Source organism: Pecten maximus, chromosome 18 (genome assembly GCF_902652985.1).
Source record: "Pecten maximus chromosome 18, xPecMax1.1, whole genome shotgun sequence".
NCBI classification, from domain to species: domain Eukaryota; kingdom Metazoa; phylum Mollusca; class Bivalvia; order Pectinida; family Pectinidae; genus Pecten; species Pecten maximus.
The window spans coordinates 14,972,420-14,987,367 of NC_047032.1; the positions used below are offsets into that span (position 1 = coordinate 14,972,420).

Consider the following 14,948-nt stretch of genomic DNA (forward strand, 5'->3'; position numbering starts at 1 on the left):
TTTTAGATTTAAAAGAGGTAATTCTAACCTTGTTGTTCAGTTTAGTTTACAATTTAGTCAACATAAACATGTCATCTGTCAAAAACTATACACATGTAATTCAAATTCATTCAGACAAAAGTGTCCTAGGCTCAGTAATAACCGGAACAAGCATGTTAAGCCCCATCAATCAGTATTCAGATAAAACACGAGAGAGATCCCAGAGGGTTAGGCATGCCCCTCCCCCCGCCCCTTTTTTTTATGAAATAGTCATTAAGTGTTTACATATAGAAGACGGTTAGAATGATGCAAGGCACTTTGAGCAGTCCACTAACACAAGCCGTATTCCAAGATCTTGTCCAGGGAGAGGTAATAGGTAGTAGTTGTATGTCAAAATCTACAGCAATACACAAGCATCTTTATTGTAACAATCTCATCTCACCTAATTTGCATACCAGTTTAAGCTTGACCGACAACAGTTGCTGAGAATGAAATACACATTGAGAACTTTAATATATTTACATCTCTTTATTATATACAACAAATCTCGAGCACCTTAAAAACTGTAGATAGACAGTCTCAGTACAATATGTATAGCTAACAACATGGCACATCAATTATCTTACTGATTTCTATATGAAATACATCCATGGACAAAGTTACAGATTTATATGAAACATAAAAATCGTTGATTTCTTGCCCTGCTATATACAAAATTAAGTTCATGTATATCAATTTGCAGTTTGATAATTGTAAAAAATGATATGTTTTTTTATAATTAATCGAGATTCACAAATAATGAAATCCAAACAACAACATCTGTGTACTTAAAACCTAAATTTTGTTTTTCTTTTCTTTTTTGAAAAATTTATACAGGTAATTTCTGGAAAAAAAATTAATTGAAAAAATGTTTAAAATGTTTCTAAACTTTGCCATAAACTCTACAAATAGAAAACCTACATAAAAGAAATTGATAATGAAATGTGGCCTAACATTTATGTTATTGTGAATATAGAAGATATTGGACCATAGCTCATGTTTCCTCTGGCCTTGACACCATAATTAGACATTCAGACAGATATACAAAAAAAAAATGTATATGTCTGCGCGTTTAGGACCAGACGTTTATCTGTCCGAACCTCTAAGACTGGTGTTCAGGCCAGAAGAACTAGGGCTAACTGGACCAGTGAGTTGACAATGTAACATTACATACACAAGACGACATGCTTGGACTAAACCTGCAAGATTCCTCCCTTATATGTTTGAGATCTATAAAATATGAAATGAAATATATAAACATACTAATACTATCAATATATAATCTATAATTTGAGAAAAGTACCTCGGGAATAAGGAAGACAAGATCGATGTAAAAATGATACACAACCGTACAGTAGCACTCAGTAATTCACAACATTTAAATGCACCTGTTTAAAAATCGTTTTTTTCTTCAGAAAATCTCTTTAAACATCACAAATCATAAAATAACGCTTGCATATAAAAATTAACAATATTCAGTAAATCTAGCACAACTCTACATTTGTTATGAAAATTTAGAGAAAAATAAGATTAATGATTTTTGTCATAAATTTCAGCTTTGACAGCTTGACAAATATTTAACCTTCATTTTACAGACACTTTTTTTATATATACAGTACATTCCAGTTAATCGGGTAACGCTGAATCGGGTATTTCGTTTAATTGGGTAAAATTTCAAAAACCAAAACCATTTTCTTTTAAATCATGTATATAAAAAAAATAAATAAGAAAATTCACATTCACAAGTATAGTATTCTATTTCTCTGTGATTATTGCAAGCATCAATCATACTATAGTGAACCACTTTAAAACTAAAATGGTCTGTTTGGTTATTCAGCAGATCCTATCCGGCAATTAGCCTTGGGGGGCAGGGGAGGGCGATACTTAAAATTTGATCCGAGTAATTTTGCTTTCTTTTGCTAGGTTTTGAGTTTATCACTATGTGAACTGCCAGTGTCATTTTAAGGCGGGGGCTCCTTGTAGTACAAAAATAGTTGGTGAGTTCTTTATTAAACAACATACTGGAGGTCCGTCACATGCCATCCAAAGCAATTAGGTTAAATGTCTTGCCCAAGGACACAACCATGACAGCACAGACCAGCCGATTCCTCAGCTTTCTGAGAAACACAAACCAACATAGGTAGGAAACATAGAACCATACACCTTGGATCTTCACCGGGGATAATGTAACCATTGCTCTAACCAACTGAGTTATGGTGATTCCCTGAAGTAGGGGAATGCTCTTATACCTCAACAATGAAATATCTAATGATTTAACTGCTGAGAGCAATATACGAGTGGACTTATCATCAGACATAAACGGCTTATTGCTGTAAAGATAGGCTGTGAAGACAAAACAAATACCAGTTCACGTTTTCATCTTCCAGTACTACAAATGACATTCACTTTCAGGTTTTGCCGAGTGATCTTTTGTTTGTTTTTGTTTAACGTCCTATTAACAGCCAGGGTCATTTAAGGACGTGCCAGGTTTTGAAGGTGGAGGAAAGCCGGAGTACCCGGAGAAAAACCACCGGCCTACGGTCAGTACCTGGCAACTGCCCCACGTAGGTTTCGAACTCACAACCCAGAGGTGGAGGGCTAGTGTTAAAGTGTCGGGACACCTTAACCACTCGGCCACCGCGGCCCCTCTTTGCCGATTGATAGTATATGATATGAATGATACTCTTAAATGTTTTTATATACAGGATGATATAGATGGACGGACATTTAAGTGCATCGCTGGTATTCTCACAATATTTTCTCCATTATACATAATAACTTCCTCCATTATTTGGCCGAGTTATCTCCCCTGGAAACCGCCTCTCGTTTCAGTTATCAATACCAGAGATATTGTTCCTTGGAAGACAGAAATATCAACAATTTTGGTTAGAATAATTTTAAACTTTATAAAAATAATTAATGACTTCATGAAATCTGTAAATAAAAGATATGTAGAGTGTGGAGAAAAATGAATGACAATACATTTATTTGTATAATGTTCTATGGATTGTGAAATGTCAATTAAATCTATAACGACATATCATGGAGAGACCAAATTGTATCATCTGAACAATTCAGGAATGCTGATTACTTTCACATACAAGTTTAATTAGATTTTAATGCACCATATATCTGTTGATAAATGAAACTAAAAATTCCTTTTAATGCACCATATATCTGTTGATAAATGAAACTAAAAATTCCTTTTAATGCACCATATATCTGTTGAGGTAAAAGAAACTGAAAATTCCATCATTTTACATTGTTCAAAACAATACATATCTAAGCATAAACAATAACTAGCCATAACAATATTCATTCAGGGTAAATTTTAAAATCAACCGTCGAACCTCGTAACCTCCACGTCAGTAAAACCATGAAAATATTTGGAGATTACCTGAGTATATGTGGTAAATGAGTATATTTTCATACTGTAAATCATTTTTTGTGAATATTTTATTTCTCGAAATTACCTCTTCAGAAATATTTGCGAACATATGATTTCACGAACACTGATATAGAAATGACTTAAGATTAGCGAATGGCCAATCATGGACTCTGAAAGACTCTTATATCGAAAACAGATAGCTTGATTACCATCAAAAAGTGTTTTTTCGTACAATGAATCGCAAAGGATTTGAATTCGTAATGGACTCAATGAATAAATTTAAAGCGTTTTACAGTTAGCGTTTTTGCTGTCAGATCTTAATATTTACTTTGAGTTTAAAAGAGTTTTCAAGTTATCAAAGATTGAGATAACAACAATTCAAAATGTAACTAAAAACAACATTTTCGGTGTTTATCACATTTTTCTTTCATTGGCTGCCTCTAGTTTCAAGAAAGAAATAAAAATATGATTTTTGACATGAAAACTACAAAAAGACCAACCACTGTAGTAGCTACAGTGATAAAACAGGGATTAATTAATTAATAAAAATAATTTGATATTTCTTGCATACCAAAAAATATCGCATAAACCATTCAATATCAGAATGACGTAATTTCTCTCTAATCATGGAAAAACCATGATACTTGTTAAGCACATGAACATACATATAAAATGTTACATTTTAATGTGTAAAAGCACTTGCATAGAAATTTCGGTAAAATCATTCTTATAAAATATGAGTTGACGTAAAAGAGAACTGCGTGACAGTGGACAAATCCTATTTATCCATATATGTCAAATTGCATAGAATTCAAAATAATACATGTAACAAATTGGAAAATGTAAAACATTCATACACTCTAACTTACCCTTTAATATGGGTATATCAGGCTTAACAAAAAGCCTTACCAAAGTTTGCAAAGCTGAAAATAGCCAGTAACTATGGCGATATATTGCTATAATAGTACAACTATGATGCATACATGCATACATGCATTTAGTTTATCAAACATTCAACTTAAAATCTTATTTATCCTCCACACCCCCTCCCAATTCAGATATAGTGAATACATTACCATCATTGTTATTTTGTTTCATTTGTGTGGCTTTTATCCTTCTCAGTTTGTACTTGCAAGGCTCCTAGAACAAATATTCATACCCAGCCTTACATTGCTCTCTGGCAGGGTGACGAGGATATCTGTCAGAATTCGTCCTTTTGACGCCCAGAGCTGTTCTCTCAGCTAGGCTCCTACCAGATGGATTAAAAATATACTAAACTGCAGCTGCTGGTTCAATGGATCCTATTTGGGTACCTATAGGGTATATGTATACATCCCATACATACATCCCTGGTTCTACTAAAGAGTATTTAACTACAAAACTTTTCTTCCTGAAAATATCTTGCTAAATACATATGATTTTATTTAATTTATTTTTTAACTACGTGTTTCAAGGGGCATTACTTCGTTTGAATAAAGTTTAGGTCGTCAAAATTAAACTTACTGGAAAATGTGTATTCTTTACATTAATAAGGCAGTTTTACTCTCAAGATAAACCAAATTTCTTCTAGTATTAAGTCCGGAAAATTCTTAATTCGACCCGAAGTATCACTATCACTAATTACCGCAAAGGCATACAGTATTTGTATACGGTACACCCTTTTCCTGTACATTTTGGCGTTAATTTCATTACATGTCGGCACAAACACTCATATAATCATTGTTCGGACATAAATTTCATCAATAGAAATTGTACATGTTTCTGATGTAGGAACGAAGGAATGGCCCCTTTTAAGAAGAACTTGGATTTATACAACATAATTCTTTGAGATACCAAAAGAAGTATCCTCTGCCCAAGTAGCCCGAGTTTCCTCTGGCCCTTACACCATGTCAAGTGTAGGTGTCAGGGCCAGAGGAAACTCGGGCTACTGCCCTAGGTGAAAATCATCCGATCGATTCCTTAACTCTGGGTACGTCAGCCGCATTGGCTACAAAAGAACCAGCCATATTGAATGTATGTATCCCCTTTCATGTTTACATTGTCTAGTGATTCAAATTCTACATTACACCTACTTAATTGTTTTTGGCATTTCTGTGAACAATACATGTACTAATTGCGGTGATTTGCATTGACCTGAGAAGATGGTGGGAGTTTGACAATGAGTTTATAACTAACCATATAGCTGCCCAGTCCAGGCCACTGGCCCAAGCAGATGAAATGACCAAAATGACCAATATCCTAAGTCTATATACAAATGTATATGACCATAGCTGCCCAGCCCAGTCCATGGGACGAAACAGATACAATGACAACAACCCATAGTCTTGTAATGGATGTTAGACTTACTCAAGTTCTTGTCAAAATACTTACTATGAATGAAAATTGATCTCATTTAATGTGATAGAATTTTTTTTTGAAAAGATATTAAGAACTGACCTTAACTACAACTTTATAATAATACTGTAAATATATCTGGCTCACTCAAATCCTTTAGCAGTCATAATATTTTAACAGATTAGTAAGCTCATGAAAAATTGATGCTTTCCCAATAATTTTCATAGAAAAAGTACATAGAAAATTCTAACTACAGTAGTATTTCAGCATGATGCTGCCAGTGCAAAAATGAGATTACCACAAAAATATATACAATTACAGTAACATATCAATCAATCTAATGTACATTTTTGAAATGTACCTGAAACGTTTTGACTAACTTGAAAATGTAAATGATATTACTTAATACATGTCTGAAAATGAGGTCATGATCATAAAAATGAGTATCTAGGTTATAGTTGAGATTCGTCTCCACATACAATTAAATTTCTATTAATAATCAAAATAATCTACCTACTCATATCTCACTAACCAATTTAACACCCAGTGTGTTATAATACTACTTTTTACCCTTTACAACCAAGAGAGTTCCACTTCCTTTAATGTATAGGTTTGGAGAAACCCTTAATAGGAAGTACAATGGAAGACATAAACATACTCCAGGTTTCTGAAATAGTCCTTATCTAGATATTGGCTTTTATTTCTTATAAAAAATTCAATTTCCTTTCATGTTTTACCTGGCATACTATAAGACATATATATATAAATCACTATTCAAAAATTGATGAGATATATTTGTGATATCAGTTTTGCGGCAAATTGGGTAGAAATCATCATTTATGTTGGAGTCAGTCTAAAGAGGTCACTGACACGAGATCATCATCGTCCATTTCGACTACAGTTACACCAGGTAACGAGGGTGCAGCCAATGGGATTTGACTATTCTGTGACCTATTTGACCTTGCAGAGCTCTGTCTTGATTGGCCTGATCTACTGGAGGCAGAACCGTTGGTCAGTCTCATAGCTGGTCCCATAATATCTGAGCGATCCGACCTCGCTGAACTGAGACCAGATCTCGCTGACCCCAGCCTAGATCGATCTGACCTAGCAGATCCAAGACCAGATCGTTCTGATCTCGGACCAGAAAGATCTGATCGAGCTGAACTGAGACCAGATCTATCAGATCTTCCAGAACTGACTCTTCCTCTGCTGGATCGACTTGATGCTGATCCATTTGGCTGCCGTAGTCCTGGTTCAATACGACTGCCCGATTTCCCTGCTGAACCTTGTCGACCATGGGTTGACTGACCAGAATGCAAATCCCATGTTTTGTCTTGATCCAGAAAAACTGTCATTGCGACCTGCATGATTTGAATTTCCTAAACCTCCATTTGCCTGTTGCTGTTGGTATATGTGAGCTTCTGCCATCTCCAGAGTGACCTCCCTTGCCCTTCTTCGTTGCGATGCGGTGTTGCCATTCTGTCGGCTGTTCCTTTTTCCATTTTCCTCCTGGTTTACCTCGTTCGTGTAAGTACTAGCTGTAAAGATGGCATAGTTTGTTGACAAAGTTTTTGGTGGTGCAGGCAGTGTCACAGCCTCAAGACTGTTATTATGTGAATATGAATTTAATGAAACTGCCTCCAAGCTATTTCGTTCCAAAGCGAAATCAATTCCATGAGCAGAGGCTTTACTGATGACAGATGAATCACTGTTTCGACGACCTTTCTTTCCACGGCGTTGAATAAATGTCCCAGAGTGCCGAGATGTTATTGGACCTAGAACAGGCTGGATTCTATTTCTCTTTTTACTCTTCTTCCTCTTCTTCTTCCTTCGTTTTTTCTTCCCGCCTTTCATATCCTCACTTTGATCACTCTGATGGAATTGACCTTGAGCTTCACTGAGCTGTGAGTCTAGAGACTGACGACGAGAAGCCATTTTGGATGCCATGGATCCGATATCTATCAAAGCAAAAATTAGATTTCATGTTTATTTTTAAAATTTTCCCAAAATTTAATAAGAGTTTTTTCTTAGCAATAACAAATTTATGTGATCAGTCATGGTTTATTGTCAATATAAAAATTAATTTTAAGATATTTTTAATTCTTTGGATAGCTTCATTTATATTGTCCATAATTGAAGTCTTAAGAACTGTCCAGTCATTCCATACCGTCAAATCTGTATATAAAAAGCTTTCACTGGGCCAAAGAAAAGATGCCTTTATAGGCAGATGGTAATACAGGCTTTTCAGCAAATAATTGTGTTACATTTAATTTAAGATGCAGAGCAATGAAATGGTTTCTATAAAACAAAATTTTGAAATATACAGAATTAAAGGTATATTTTTAGAATAAAATTAAACAATTCAATTCATTCCTTTATCATTCAATAAAGGCCTATAAAACATTTATAAAATTTATTAGAATAACCGTTCAATATATACCTGAATCTGAGTATCGTCGCAGTGTGCCAGCAGTCGGCATTATCATTCCTCCTCGTCGACGCACGAGTTTGGGCATTGCATTAGCAAAGTTAGATGACATCTCATGGGAGCTTACACTATTTAAATCAAACTTCATCCCTGAAAAAAAAACACAGGTATGAAAGTTGAAACAAAAAAAACACAGGTATGAAAGTTGAAAAAAACAACAACATAGGTATGAAAGTTGAAACAAAAAAAACACAGGTATGAAAGTGGAAACACGATTTAAATGTTAAACATTGAAAAGGTTTCAGCATAAAAGGTCATTAAAAAAGACGCAAATGCAAAACTGGACAACATCTTGTCTGCAGACAGATGTATAAGATAATTTCATTATAACACAACCACCTGGTCGAACTTTGTTCACTATTGAATACATTTAAGATAACAAATTTGCAATTTTATAAAGGTGAGTATTACATACCTCATACTTTATGATAATTTTGAATAAAAACTCAAATACCTTCAAGACAATACTCCCTTGTCTTTTGTATATATCAAACAAATACCATCAAGACAATACTACCTTGTCTTTTGTATATATCAAACAAATACCTTCAAGACAATACTACCTTGTCTTTTGTAACAGACAAAGATGTATATTTTCATGTAGAGATATATAAACAGTGAAAAGTTGATATTAATTGCGAGCTATTGATGTTGTCATATATATATTCAATACTAGACCCCATATTTTATAATTACCCAGAGGATCATCATGGGTACTGCCAAAGCTAATCGACATCCGCCCATTGTTCATATCCTTTCGCCGCTCAAAGGCTTTGGCTATCATCTTGTGTTTCTTCATCTTTACTGGTTTGTTTGATGGCTTTTTGAATACTCTGGAGAGGAAGCATTTATCAATGGAGCATATCAGGTGAGCTGTTTTTGTAGTACAGTATATATCTTTGTACCACATCCCTCAATTTCCTTTTCTGATTTTTTTTTTTTTTTTTTTATATAATTCCAATTAAATTTCAGCGCTAAAATTTAATACATATCATTCAGTGAATCACCAACAAGAGGCCCAATGGGCCTGTATCGCTCACCTGGCTCTACAGCAACTTTGAAGTTGATTGAGGTCATTTCTACAGATACTATGCTGATTACCTCTTTATTCAAATATCATAGTAAGCTAGGTTTATTCCTATTAATAAATTTTCTAGTCCTTCATTCCAGCAATCTATTGGCCTAATATCAGGTCTTGGGAGGCTCTTGGCTATCGCAAAATTATTGTTTACAGATTTAAGCCGATTTCACAACTGTGACCTTGAATGTAGGTCAAGGTCATTTATTTGAACAAAATTGGTAGCCCTTCACCCCAGCATGCCCCTATCAAGTCCCTGGGCCTCTTGGTTATTAAGGAGAAGTTAATTGAAGATTATAGCCTATTTGAACAATGTGACCTTTAGTGACCTTGAATGAAGGTAATTTATTTGAACAAACTTTGTAGCCCTTCACCCTAGCATGCTACAGGCCCAATATCAAGTCCCTGGGCCTCTTGGTTATTGAGAAGAAGTCGTTTAAAGATTAAAGCCTATTTGACCCATGTGACCTTGAATGAAGGTCAAGGTCATTCATTTGAATAAACTTTGTAGCCCCTCACCCCAGCATGCTACAGGCCCAATATCAAGTCCCTGGGCCTCTTGGTTATTGGGAAGAAGTCGTTTGAAGATTATAGCCTATTTGACCAATGTGACCTTGAATGAAGGTCAAGGTCATTTATTTGAACAAACTTTGTAGTCCTTCACCCCAGCATGGTACAGGCCTAATATCAAGTCCCTGGGCCTCTTGGTTATTGAGAAGAAGTTGTTTGAAGATTATAGCCCATTTGATCAATGTGACCTTGAATGAAGGTCAAGGTCATTTATTTGAACAAACTTTGTAGCCCTTCACTCTAGCATGCTACAGGCCCAATATCAAGTCCCTGGGCCTCTTGGTTATTGAGAAGAAGTTGTTTGAATGAAAAAGTTGACGCCAGCCGGCCGGCTGGACGGACGACGGACGCCGCACCACGGCATAAGCTCACTTGCCCTTCGAGCTAACAAATGGAGGCAGATTAAAAAAAATTGTTCAAGAAACTGAATGTTTTTTTTATTTTCAAAACTCAATGTCTTCTGTCTATTGTCATTGGTAAAAAAAGTTTATTGATATTTATTTCTAAACACACAAATTTCTGTCTTACGTATACATTGACACAATTTCTTGAATGACAGAATAGAATGACAGAATAGAATGACAGAAGAATATAACAGAATGGAATGACAATATCTGACAATTATCACATCATAACTTACTTCCGTAAAAAACGCTCCCAGGAAAGAAGGGAAGCTTTTGTCCACGACCAGCTGCTCATTAAAATTCCAGCTCCGAAGAAAGCGAGGACGTGAAACTCCACAGAAACAATACTGGGTCTGGTGGCCATGGCACAGGTTCGTGAGTAGGAACTGTCCACTGTCTTGGTCACCGTCACGTTGGCAAGGCAGCTTAAGAATATACAAGTTTATTAACATTGATGAGATTTATAAAACTGACATTAATTTTGTATTTTTGTCATTGAATGTAGTATATAAGTCTTATTTATCTACCAGTGCTCCTGAATAAAATCCTGTTAAACACATTAATCTCTCTCAATATCTCTTTCTATCAAAACATTTTAACGAAACTTTTTCATAATATCTAGAGAAGGAACTGCCTTCTGTTTGCAGTAGAGTTATGCTTAATATGATGCAATACAAAGATGCTGGAACTTGAGGTCATATTCTGTTGATCTTTGTTGAACTTGGGGTCATGTTTTGTTGAGCTTTGTTTGAATTTAGGGTCATGTTTTGTTCACTTTTGTTTCAACATTAGGTAGGTCACATCCTATTGACTTTTGAACTTCAGGTCATATTCTCTTTGACATTTGCTTGAAAATGAAGTTGTGTTTCATTGACGGTTAATTTGATTGAGGTTATAATCTGTTGAGCTTATGAGAAATTTTAAACAGCAACCATAACATTTCTTTTTTTTCGCCATTTAAAAGCATTGATCAAAATCTATAAAAAATGTTATACATATATTGGACATTTCAACAATATTTTCAAGTAAATGTTTTTTTTCTCTTTAAAACAAATTAATACATCAGGAACATTTTTAATTAGTTTCTTACAAGTAGTAGTCTTTAAAGCTGTCCTTCCATCCTTGCTCACTGCTGAAGGAGTAGATGTGTATAGATATCGAGATCAGTACAAACACAAATGCCAGCACAGTAAATGTACCTAAAATGAAAGTTAAAAAAAAACATAACAAAGGTCAGTGTATAATGCAATATATACCTAAAATGAAACTAAACTGTCTATAGAACGCAAGTAAAACATAAACATACATGCCATACCTTCCAGTGTGAGACAAAATCTCCCTCATGTTATTTATTTCTTCTTTTATTTTCAATCAAAGTTCGAGCATTTATGATACTTTGATTGAAATAATTAAAGGAAAAAAAATAATTTGAAGTGAAAGCATTGGTTATTGACCCAAAACAACTTCCATATAAAATATCGGCATCCATCAATCCATCATATACTGGGTAATGAGTACATATGGGTATCTCAGAAAACCCCTTAACCAAATCTGTGATCTCCAAAACTTGGTGGAAGAGGAATAAAACATGATGGCCAAAGAGTGAGAGTGATTTTAACCAGTTAGATGGGTTATGTTTTTGTGAGAGTAATAATATCAATAAATTTAGAAGCACTGGTAAAAATCAGCAATAGACAGCGAACCAGTGGCATGTATTGTTAATCACATTGTATCACATTTTTAGTAAATGCAAATCAGAAAACAAGTTTTCACAGGTCGGCTTACCAAGTCTGATGATTGTTTCCTTTATCTTGGAAGTGGCTTTGTCGCTGATGAAGTCCGGAGTGTCCTTTCTTAGCTTGACCAGTGTCCGAAGACCTACCAACAGATATAATATCTTGGATTAAACATATAAACTGTATTTGTTGTGCAACAGATGGTTCAGCTACTTTTGAATCATATGAATAACTCTTCGTGAGCTGGATGGCCGGAGGTCCTTTATGTCAGGAAAACCAGATCTAGAGTGCCCAGGGAAAACCAATAAGGATAGACTTGATTGATTAATTGATTGATTGAAAGGGCTTAATGGTTTTAGTTATGACAAAGCTAAGGACACATGAGGCTGGCCAGGTGACCCAATACTTTTTATGTTTGATTGGAGAATCAAATCCCATTCATTTTGGTGAAAGGTGGATGTTCATACACCATCTAACTACCACTATTAGTGTATAATTGTAGGAACTAGTTAGCAGGTATCAAATTGTGCACAATAATGCCTCTTCAAAATTCAGCAATATTGTATACAGGCATATGTACTGGCAGGGTATTTTGGCTCTATATTTAATGACAGTGAGTACCAAGATTTCGTAATGTTCATCTGGCATACGAAGCAAAAGATCAAATTTTTGATAATTTACTTGTCAAATTAATATCTAAAATTAAATTTCCCAAAATAAAACCCTACAAATATGTCTTTTTTTCGCTATGGTGTTATCTTTGATAATTCAGAAATTAATTGTTTATATTAAGTACTGAAATTAATGTTCCCAAGATAAAACTCAAACCTCTGATCAAAAAATTCAAAAAAGATTTTTCCTTTTTCCTGTGGTGTTTAATCCTTTTGTTAAGAATTTGCAGAATTAAGAAATGACTTTCAGATAATTTGTTTCCTAAAATGTTGAAGACCTGTAATTTAACAGTTCTAGTCTACTCTCATCTTCTGCACTTAAAAAAAAAAAATAATTAATTTTGATTTCTGATACAACTAGTCATAATTTGTTAATCAATGTAGTACATTAATGTTCTTAATTCTGCCACTGTAGATTAAGAAAATGTTTAATCAGACAACTTACCCCGTATGAGATTTACTATTCCAGCACAAAGACAGAGCGTTAACGGTAGAACAACAAAACCAAGTCTGTATCCATACTCTCGGTACCCCACAAAACATATCCCGCTTACTGAGTCACCATCAATCTGTAAAACCACAAAATATCATGATCTATCAAAATTGTAACATAATACCAAATACAAAATATATTTTATTGTGTTAGGATCAAGAGAGAGTTTGATGTAAATAAGATACCTGCCGGCAGCTGAACAGCACTTTAATCACATCAAGTGCTGTAATAGTCCAGAGGGCAATCAGTTTGAATGTCAGGTATTCAGTCAGAAAGATGAGAATTTATGATATACAGGTCATATACTGTTGACCATTCCTTATCAAAGATACAAACATGCTGTATGATGGTCAACACAAGTGGGTCACACCAGCTGACCGTTCCTTACATCAGTTACAGACATATGCAATGGTCAACACAGGTGGGACACCATTTGACCATTCCTTACCTCAGATTCAGACATTTGATTGTCAACACTAGAGGGACAAACCAGTAGACTGTTCTTACCGCAGAAACAGCCAGACATTTGATTGTCAACACTAGAGGGACAAACCAGTAGACTGTTCTTACCTCAGAAAGAGCCAGACATGTGATTGTCAACACTAGAGGGACACACCAGTAGACCATCCTTACCTCAGAAACAGCCAGACATATGATTGTCAACACTAGAGGGACACACCAGTAGACCGTCCTTACCTCAGAAACAGCCAGACATATGATTGTCAACACTAGAGGGACACACCAGTAGACCGTCCTTACCTCAGAAACAGCCAGACATATGATTGTCAACACTAGGGAGACACACCAGTAGACTGTTCTGACCTCAGAAACAGCCAGACATATGACTGTCAACACTAGGGGGACACACCAGTAGACCGTCCTTACCTCAGAAACAGCCAGACATATGATTGTCAACACTAGAGGGACACACCAGTAGACCGTCCTTACCTCAGAAACAGCCAGACATATGATTGTCAACACTAGAGGGACACACCTGTAGACCGTCCTTACCTCAGAAACAGCCAGACATATGATTGTCAACTCTAGGGGGACACACCTGTAGACCGTTCTTACCTCAGAAACAGCCAGACATATGATTGTCAACACTAGAGGGACACACCTGTAGACCGTCCTTACCTCAGAAACAGCCAGACATATGATTGTCAACACTAGAGGGACACACCTGTAGACCGTCCTTACCTCAGAAACAGCCAGACATATGATTGTCAACACGAGAGGGACACACCAGTAGACCGTTCTTACCTCAGAAACAGCCAGACATATGATTGTCAACACTAGAGAAACACACCAGTAGACCGTCCTTACCTCAGAAACAGCCAGACATATGATTGTCAACACTAGAGGGACACACCAGTAGACCGTCCTTACCTCAGAAACAGCCAGACATATGATTGTCAACACTAGAGGGACACACCAGTAGACCGTCCTTACCTCAGAAACAGCCAGACATATGATTGTCAACACTATAGGGGGACACACCAGTAGACCGTCCTTACCTCAGAAACAGCCAGACATATGACTGTCAACACTAGGGGGACACACCAGTAGACCGTCCTTACCTCAGAAACAGCCAGACATATATGATTGTCAACACTAGAGGGACACACCAGTAGACCGTCCTTACCTCAGAAACAGCCAGATATATGATTGTCAACTCTAGGGGGACACACCTGTAGACCGTCCTTACCTCAGAAACAGCCAGACATATGATTGTCAACACTAGAGGGACAAACCAGTAGACCGTCCT

The 14,948-nt window shown here is 35.8% G+C and overlaps 1 protein-coding gene across 2 annotated transcripts in view; it reads right to left on the reverse strand.

The window, feature by feature from the left end:
- Window positions 1–492: 492 nt before the first annotated feature.
- Window positions 493–14,948, reverse strand: part of LOC117316386 (smoothened homolog) — a 35,297-nt gene continuing 20,841 nt past the window's right edge. For both annotated transcript variants that reach the window (XM_033870925.1, XM_033870927.1), the window contains exons 6-12: window positions 13,133–13,256; window positions 12,066–12,158; window positions 11,371–11,479; window positions 10,517–10,705; window positions 8,925–9,061; window positions 8,181–8,318; window positions 493–7,698 (exon numbers count right to left, since the gene is read on the reverse strand). In XM_033870925.1, coding sequence (XP_033726816.1) covers window positions 6,995–7,698; window positions 8,181–8,318; window positions 8,925–9,061; window positions 10,517–10,705; window positions 11,371–11,479; window positions 12,066–12,158; window positions 13,133–13,256 — 1,494 coding nt within the window. In that variant the 3' untranslated portion in view covers window positions 493–6,994. The remainder of the gene's footprint in view (window positions 7,699–8,180; window positions 8,319–8,924; window positions 9,062–10,516; window positions 10,706–11,370; window positions 11,480–12,065; window positions 12,159–13,132; window positions 13,257–14,948) is intronic.